Genomic DNA, 9436 nt, shown 5'->3' with positions numbered 1-9436 from the left:
AGAGGACCTGAGCTCTAGTCTTGGCCCAGCTACCTATCAGCTGTTATGGTCTCAGGCATTTTCTCATTTTTAAATTGTCAGCCAAGCTGCTTCAAAGGGATGTGGCTACACGGTAATTAATGCTGCCGGGCCCCGAAAAGCAAAAATGCTACCAAGTGCAAGCAGGGTTAGCCAGTGGGCCCCTGAGGACTGCCACCCTCCGCCCAGCACTTCCCACCTGCCCAGGAGCTCACTCTTTCAGCAGCTTGGTTGCCATGGTGAAAGGCCAGCCTTAGGCTGCCGCTGCCGTGTAAAGTTTTTACCGTCAGGAATGCAAGGTCCCTGAGGGCCAAGACTGGATTTTAACGTTTACTTGGTGAGCTTCTCTAGCCCATAGCACCAATCAGGGCTGAGCGCGAAGTAGGTGCTCAGTCTGAACGTTGATAGCTTTGATTCGAATTTCCTTGGACAGATCCACCACCTGTCACGTGATGGCCTCACAACAGTGGCAGGACGGTGGAAAACCCAAGCCTCCTTGTTCATTCATCCCACCAACCATGACCTCTAGTGGGAAAGGCGCTCCTGGCAGCCTGGCCCGGGAGTCCTGGCACTCAGCATTGCTGCTGGCCCAAGTTTTGGGACCACCGCTAAAGCCCACAGACCTTCCCACTGGAATAAAAATCCACACCAAATGGGTAGGAAACATGGTCGTGCTTTGGGTGAGCCAGTCTGATGAGAACCACAATTTGGCATGCAAATCCCAAGTAGGGGTACTGTCATGTAATAAATCCAGTGTGGGATCATCCCCAGACCATTCCAAGGGCCATTCCAAGGACCCCTGCTCTGGGGATCATGGTCTCCAGTGAGGGATCCTCACTCCCTGATAAGAAAGACCTCTCTCTCGCAATTGGAGAAGGCCAGAGCTCACAACTGTCCCAATAGACAGTCCCCAGCCTCCCTCCATAGGTGGCTGCCAAAACCCCACAACCCCCCCCAAAGGAGTCATCTCCTTTGTTATTTTCCAGAAAACCACACTAAGTGGCTGCAGAGATGAGAAAATGACTCCACCCCATCCGAAGAGCCCATCACACAAATGTAATTCAGAGAATACGTTCTGATCCTTCCTCTTCCCACTAACACGTTCCCCTACCTCCAGGTGCACACATCTATATATCACACTTGACAAAATTCATCTTCTTTTTGGAAGAACCTGGTCCTTGGAGATCTGCTCAGGGCAATACCATTGCAAACACTGTAATTTCACATCAGTCACGGTAGAAACAAAACCAGTTACCAAAGAACTAACTTGAGAGCCCTCAAGTCACATAGAAATGGGTTTGCCTTAGCCAGGCCCACCAGCGGGGCTGGAAGCAGCGTCCCTAGCCCTGGCTGGCCCCAAAGAGCCTGGAAAAGCTGCTGTTTTGCTTCAGATCCATCCAGGATAAAACGCAGAATAAATAATGTGTTGCTTGGGAGTTTGCAGCTATGTGGATGTAACCGTCATGGTGTTCTCAGAATTCTCAGACAGAACCTCGCTTGATGGTCCAAAGGCTCAGCGGGTGCCTCCTGAAATCACCCCAGGTCACGCTGAAGCATGCGGTGAGAGGGGAGGTGGCACAGGAAGGAAGGCTTTTGTGAGATCCTCAGGTCCCATTCACTGCCCGGTGGGTCTCCCTTCCCGGTGAGCACAGAATCATGCATTCTATCTTTGGTTTCGTGCCTTGAAGGCTTATGCCTTTGGAAGAGTGGCTCAAAGGTGTGAGAGACTAATGGCCTGGGGCCTGGATAAAGGACACCCACACAGGCTCTCTGCTGAAGACACCTGGGAGCCATGGGTTCTCTCCTCGACTTTGGGACAAGAGGTCTTCCAGGCCTCAGCACCCAGGGCTGAGGTCCAGCCGCCAAAGCATGTCCTGTAGAGAAGCCTGCAGCCTGCTCAGGGCCACCACCTCCGTGGAGTAGAGTGAGGCTTCCAGGGCACCGCCCAGGCTCTCGAGGGTCTCCAGGCCCCTGGCCCGGGGCAAGGGACAGTTCTTGGAGGAAGCCAGCAGGTGGAGAAGGTCCCGGAGGTTCTCTAGGTCATTAGATATTTGGACCACATTTCTAGAAGGCAGACCGGTGAGGATCTGTTGGTAGATGGCCAATGTCTGGTCCATCTTGGACAAACTCAGGACAGGGTGGAGCCCAGGAATGAAGTCAAGACCAGCGACTCTCTGTTTGGAGGAGACAGACTGCTGTGCGAGAGGAAAAGGGAGAGCAGGGGCTCAGAGAAGTTGGTTCTGCAAGGCTCTCGGCCTTTCCCATGAATGTGGAGGTCCGCTCTCTTGGCTGCCTCCTCTCCCCTTCCTCACTGCCCTGGCCCAGGCCCTTGATTCTTGTGCCCCGGGGACTGCCAAGCTTCCAAGCTGATCTCCTGGACTTCTATCTTCCTGCCCTTCCCGAATCACCCTGCCCTCCCCTTCCAGATGGATCTTCGAAGATCGTTCCCTCCTCCAAATGATCTCTGCTGTAGAACCAGCCATGAGGCCCGATTCCTGCTTAGTTAAGTCTCTTCCCCAGGCACTGAGGTCCTCCCTAAGTGCCCCTTCCCTAGCCATCCTCACACCCTTCCACTCCCAGAGGACTCCTCCTTCCCAGTCAGGTCCTCCAAGGCCTCTGGCCCCTCAGGGATCAAGGCCAGCCCCGCCTCACTCCTCTGCTCCAATAACGCTGGATACCAGGAAGGGGTGGCCTGCAGCCCTCACTTTCTGCGCCACCCAAGCTGGGACACTCTGGATCTACCCCGTGTGGCCTTGTCGGATAGCTACCGTGAAAGCAGGGACACTCACACGTTGCTCTCCATAAAATGCCCAAGACTCTGGTTCTGAGTTGTCCGAGGCCACTGTCAGACACGTATGGTGTCCAGGAGATGCGGAAGTCTCTAGATTGCCCCATGCTGGGTAAGCAAGCCGGCTTTTAAGACTGGGGGCTACCAAACCCACAACGAAAAACCTTTAAAGAAGGCACACTGTGGTCTGGTTCTATGAGAGGGTTTATCTAGTTGCTTTATCTAATTTAATCTCATAACAACCCTGTGAGGACTGTACTAGCTAGCTGATAAGACCAAGCCTTAAAGACATGGAGGAACTAGCTTAAGGTTTTACAGACAGAGAACCAAAGTGTGGAGATTCACATTTAGTCTTCCTAATTCCAAATACAGCCCGCATGTAGGAAGCGGCTGTTCATGAGGTAGGGAGGAGTCAAGGCCACCATGGCCCCTACATGTGGCTGCACAGGCTTCAGCTGACATCTGAGGTCCTGGTTCCCCCACGGGCAAACCTATTGTCTTCCCAGGCTCTCCCTACCGTGTGTGAAATGTCATTGATCCTGGTGACAATCGTCTTGATGAGGGTTTTGGTGTCATCCTGGACTTTTCGGATTGGCACAGCTTCAACATAGGACAGATAGGGCCAAAGCCACAGAAATCGGCACAAGGGTCCACAAAGCATTTTCCTTCCCGGGATGTACGTGTCGGGCCTGCAAACAGAAGGAACCACACGTAGCAAGTCGCCGGTGATCTCAGAAAACACCCATATGCCCTGTGACCAACCACATTTTCAGATGTGGATAAAAAGGAGACTTGCTTTGTGCCATAGTGATCATCTCCTCAGAGTCAAAGACAATTCATTATCTAGAAGTACATTAATGAAATGCATTTCCTTGGGGAGGCAAGACCTGACCAACTCTGTGATGCGGTGTGGGATAGATCACAGAGCAGTAAGCCAGGGCCTGAGCAAATGGACGTGGTGGTGACGATTCGACTTTATTGCACGCTGCGAGGAAAAGAACCAGCTTTTATGGTCTGGTCTGAATCCAGCCATTTAATAGCTGCATGACTTTAAGCACATCACATAACCACGAAAACCTCCACCTCCATCTCCTGCAATATACCTACCTCGAGGCTTTTATGAGGATCAAATTAGATAATGCATGTGCAAGAGCTTTAAAGGTGTTGTGAAATGTACTCTATTACTACCCTTATTACTAGAGATTACATTACTTGTCCTCTCCATTACTCTCCCACAGCGGCCTGCTGATATCTCTGTGATGGCATTTCTCACTGGCTTTATAACTTCCTTTCTCTCCCGCTGGGAGCCTGAACCCACCCAGCACTGGTGGAAGGTCTTCAAATGTGTCGGATACAGCACCGAGCACCAAGGATACAGTGGTGAATAATAGATGTTCTCTACTCTCAGGTGGCTTATGCTCTAATAGGAGAGATAAACAGGGAAGCAGTCCATTCCAATACAGGCAGAACAAACTGTACAAGAAGGACAAGTGCAAGATATCACAGGAGTACAAAGGGAGCTCCCTGGAAGAGGTGTCACCTGAGCTGGGTATTAAAGACCCAAGTGGCTGTCAGTAAGAGTGGACAGTGGTGGGCACAGTGGCCAGAAAACAGCTGGTGGAGGCAGGAGAGACTATCTAACATGTTCGTCCAGAATGTTTGACACTTTCAAAGTCATGGAACAATGAATTCTAATATTAATAATATGCAGATCCTTGAATAAGCAGCAGTTTTAAGGAGACACGAAAGACAAAAGGTAATAAAGTGAAATGTATGCGAGTCTGTGATCCATGCTAAGTATGTGTGCATGAGCCTGAAATGATAATCAAATGTAAGTAAATATTAGCATGAAGGTGCTGGAGATGGCAAAAAAGTTAATCTTTGCTTTTTATGTTCTGCCTCATCTGGGTATTGATAAAAATAGACTGTACATTTTCTGTCCACAGGTGGCAATATTAGTATAATTCGTATGCTGGCAATATAATAGAAAAAAGTGGCTGTTTACATATTCTTTCTTTATAATGCTTGATCAAAGGTATGCTTTTCATCTGAATTTCATAGACGTGGGAAAACGAAGGTCAAGAAGATGTGTTAACTTGCCCAAAGTCAAACAGGTAAGCGGCAGAGTCAGGGTTCTGCTTAACGCAGAAAGCCTGGGGTGCCTTCCCCCCACCCTAAGGTTTCTCCAGCCTTTAAAGAGAGCCCCAAATTACAAACCACCCCAATGTTCAACCCAGGCACCTCCAGAGACCATGGCCCTTGGAAACAAATACCCGGCTCTAGGATGAAGCTATGAGACTGTGCCACCAAATCAACTTCAAATATGAAAAATACTAGGTAATTCAGGAGGGGGGACTTCAGGCGTTTTTGTGCTTGTTTTGTTTCTTAAAAAGTTGACACCCCTCTATTACCTACTGATTACCTGAGTAAACACTTGCGCCAAATGTTTGTGGAAGGGAGTTCAGTGGCGCTAACCCCCAACAGGGTTCCACGAAATCCTAATAAAGTTGGAGAGTATTGTGGTTAGGCCCCGAGGGCTCAGCAGCAGCTCTGTCCTTTTTAGCTATGAGTCTCTAGGCAAATACTTAACTTCCCTACAGCATCCCATTCTCATTAGTAAAACGGAACTAATAATACCCACTGGCTCAAAAGAGTAAATGAGATGAACCTGTCAAACCCCTGCATATTGTGTGTGTGTATGTGCTGAAGGGTGGGGGGGGGTGGGGGGGGTAGGAAAGGTCAGCAGTTTCGTGGAATTGCGTGATTACTGGGCAGGGCTGAAAACACTGGGGCAACACTACCCGTAACCAACGCTGAATCTAGCATTTTCCTCGCCTTGGGTCATCTCAACAGGTTGCCTGGTATTTCTGGGCGTTTCCCCTGTGGCACAAGATTGAGCGGTACCCTTTGCTAGGATTCTTGCGTTAATGACACCCTCCTTCCCAAGAGAATTTATTGCCAGATTAACTCTGGTCATAGTCGCTCTCACATAATGGCCACCCTGTAACACCTGAACGGGAAAACAGTTTTACAAGCCCCTCTCTCACCACTGATAACATGCTTCGGTGGATGCAGAAAATACATTGTAGTTCCTTGAATTGAGAAGCTGAGGCTCAATCTGCCTAAGAGGAGAGGCCAGATTTAGAGGAGCTCCACAGAGAACTCTTAACAAGTCCATCTGGGATCAAAGTGGTGGAGAGAACGTGGCCCACCAGTACACACAACACACGTGCTCACACACATAACACACATCATGTGCACGTACACAAACATGAACAGACCGAACCCTTTTAGTAGAGACTGCTGGTTGTCTCCAATATCTATTCTTCCATCCTTTCCAAGTAATTTATATCCAAGTTTAGATGGGGATGTGGCCATCCAGAATAAATACAACATTTCTCAGCTTCTCCCAACTAGATTTGGCCACGCCACTAAAGTCTGGCCAATCAGGGGTGCCCGGGTGGCTCAGTCAGTTAAGCGTCCGGCTTTGGCTCAGGTCATGATCTCGTGGTTCGTGAGTTCGAGCCCCAAGGGGGGCTCTGTGCTGACAGTTCAGAGCCTGGAGCCTGCTTTGGCTTCTGTGTCTCCCTCCCTCTCTGTTCCTCCCCCGCTTGCACTCTGTCTCTGGCTCTCTCAAAAATAAAGATTAAAAAAAAAAAAAGTCTGGCCCAATTAAATTTCAGCAGAGGTACTCTGTGGCAGCTCTCAGGTTATGTGCCTTTGCCTCTTCTCTTCTCATCCCTTCCTCCATCCCATGCCTGGATTGCAGATACAGCAGCCGGCATTCTGATGCCATCTTGGATCAGGAGGACGAGGGCCTCACCTTATGAATGATGGAGTAGGGAGCTGGAACCCAGTTCCCTGAGGACTTTGTGGGGCCAAGGTGACATACTGGCCTCAGACTGCCCATCCCCGGACTTGTGTTGTGTGTGTGAGAGAGACATAACCTCTGTCTTGTTTAAGCTGCTATGGGTCTCTGCTAAATGCAGCCAAATTTAATGCTAGTTAATTTATACACCTGGATGTGGGCATCAGAAAAGAGTGGATATCAAGTCTTCCTGGGTTCACCTGAGTGTCAATGCCTGCGTGGGGTCTGGCTGTGGTCCAAGAAGGTGGTACAGGTGGCTGGTGAGAGCACAGTTTGGGACTGGACAGGGCAGGAAGAATTTAAGATGGCGACTATAACTTCACTGAGCCCAGCACCTTATACATAATAATTACTCAATGGACAGCTGACAGCTGACAGCTAACATGTATTAATCGTCCACTGTGGACCAGGTTCAAAGACAAAAAAGACATGCACGGAGCCATAGGAAGTCAGGAATCAGGACTAGTGAGGGACCGGCTGAAGACTCCTGGTCTTTCCGGAAGCCCAGTGAATATACCGCAGTATTTCATGTGGTTAAACATTAACATGAATCATTTGTTAGAGATAAAAGTGAAGAACAAAATTGTGCTCTTGAACAACTGGCTTACATAATTAGCTACAATGCAAGGAGGAATGTTTAAACAGATAGCACGCCTTGGGGAACTGAGGGGAGGGAGTCGCGTGTACAAGGATGGGCTGTGAAGTTCAGCAGAATTCTGCTTGAGTGGGTGTATAGGACCGTGGGTAAGTTTGCCAAACTCTCTCAGACTCATTTCTCTCAGCTGTAAAATGGGGATGATACAAATCGTAATTCCCACTTGAGGCCATTCGGCGGACGAAATGAAGTAACGTAGGTAAAGTGCTAGCTCTGTGCCTGGCATATGGCCAACACGTTAGCTGTTGTCACCACCATTTCCAGCTAAGAGATCAAGGAGGCATCTTGGAGGAGGTGGCATTTGACAAGGGTCGTAAGAGTGAGGAGGAACTGGGTTCGTGAAGGTGGAGGAGAGGAGCAGCCCGGCCGAGGACTCAGAGGCTGAAGAACACTTATGAGCTGAGGACACGGGGGCTCACAGCCCGCACGGGAGGTGTAAAGGGCCAGGAGGTGGGGAGGGCTTGGGCACCAAGTGCCGCGTAGGGAGGCTAGGCTTCTTTTGCAGAAGTGAGGGGCTCTGACTGTCCCCAGGCTAACGCTTTCAGCCCAGATGACGTGAAGGATGGAGGTGGAAATTGGCAAAGGCAGCAGGAGGGAGGTGCGACGTCGCCGATTTGCTCGTTGCGACTGGTGGGACCTCAGGTGGACCCATCCAGCTGACAGTTCGGGTTGGGAGTCACAATCAGATGGACGGGGCTGCAGATGGAGACCCAGGAGTGCCTAGCTGGAGAGAGCTGAGGTGAGAGAAATGGGGAGGAGAAAGGCGAATGTCAGCCAACTGCCTGAGCTGCAAAACATTTTCCCTCTAGAAGTTTCCAAAATGGTTTTGAACATTTAGGAGCTGTCATTTTCTGCTAGTTAAAAGATGAGCCGCTGAAATGTTGATACAACATCCTGTCTCTTTTATTTTTCTCTGACCATTATTCAAGCAGAGCCTGTGAAGGAAATGGGTACCATTGGGGGAGGCATGGTCAGTGGCCTCCCCTCCACTCTGCTGGCTCCCCACCCCGCACTTCTCTGCTCATCCTCTGGGCCTCTTGGTCACTAGTTTTTGCCTCCTGCTGCCTTCCCTCTCTTTTAATTTTTTTTTTTTAACGTTTATTTATTTTTGAGACAGAGAGAGACAGAGCATGAACGGGGGAGGGTCAGACAGAGAGGGAGACACAGAATCTGAAACAGGCTCCAGGCTCTGAGCTGTCAGCACAGAGCCCGACGCGGGGCCTGAACTCACGGACCGCGAGATCATGACCTGAGCCGAAGTCGGACGCTCAACCGACTGAGCCACCCAGGCGCCCCCCCTCTCCTTTAATTAAGACCCTGACACTCCCTGTCATCTCTACTGGCATCCCCTGTCATGGGTGCATCGGAGAAGAAAAGAGAGAAACCAGAAAATGGAGCCTCCCAGGGCAGCACTAGATAAGGGAATGTCATCACAGAAAACAGTTCCAAGGCCAGCAAGAGAGGCTCATATAACCACACCTCCGATCCCCCCACAGTTTCCCACTCTCCAAGTTCAGCCAGGTCCTGAGTGCTGGCCCCACATGTATTCATCCCTAGCGGACTCCTCCCAGCCCTGCTCTATGTCTATGCAGGTGCCACCCCCCACCCCACTTCTGCCTTCTCCTCCCAGACTAGCTCACCTCCCATTTCCCCAAGAAGCTGATGGCCTCCACATGTGACCTCCTTCACCTTCCCTCTGGTCCTAGAGGATGAGGCAGACCATGTGGGGCCTGTATGTCAAGATAGGGGGGTGCTTCTCTCGATACAGGCTGGAGGGTTTGCTGGGCCAAGGTCAGGCTGCCTATAGCCTTCTGATGACAGCAGTGGGGGTGATGGGGAGACCTTAGAGTCACAGAAAAATTTGCTGGTGGAGGCTGCTAGCCTTGAGTTATCCAGAGTCCCATGTCATCTCCTGGTTTAAAGTGCCAGGGGCTAGCAGGAACCCAGCACACATTTTTCTCTTCCTTCTTCTCTCCTCCAGCTATTGGGATTTCTACACCCCTTTCTTCAATAATGTCTAGTGTGCTGGTGTGAATTAAATTCAAATAATGTAGTATTTGCTTTTAATTATGAGGGAAAAGCTTTGGACGGTCTGTGCTTCTCCCGG

The 9436-nt window shown here is 50.1% G+C and overlaps 1 protein-coding gene across 1 annotated transcript; it reads right to left on the bottom strand.

Annotated features, from left to right (window-relative positions):
* Positions 1 to 1853: 1853 nt before the first annotated feature.
* Positions 1854 to 3472, bottom strand: LOC102953663 (leptin). Its single transcript, XM_042977417.1, has 2 exons — positions 3324 to 3472; positions 1854 to 2213 (listed from the first exon to the last, which is right to left on the bottom strand). The coding sequence occupies exons 1-2, from the start codon at positions 3465 to 3467 to the stop codon at positions 1854 to 1856; spliced, it is 504 nt and encodes a 167-aa protein (XP_042833351.1). The 5' UTR covers positions 3468 to 3472.
* Positions 3473 to 9436: the final 5964 nt, after the last annotated feature.

The sequence above is a fragment of the Panthera tigris genome, chromosome A2, assembly GCF_018350195.1.
Source record: "Panthera tigris isolate Pti1 chromosome A2, P.tigris_Pti1_mat1.1, whole genome shotgun sequence".
In the NCBI taxonomy this organism is placed as follows: Eukaryota; Metazoa; Chordata; class Mammalia; order Carnivora; family Felidae; genus Panthera; species Panthera tigris.
This window is presented reverse-complemented; position numbering and strand designations above follow the sequence as displayed.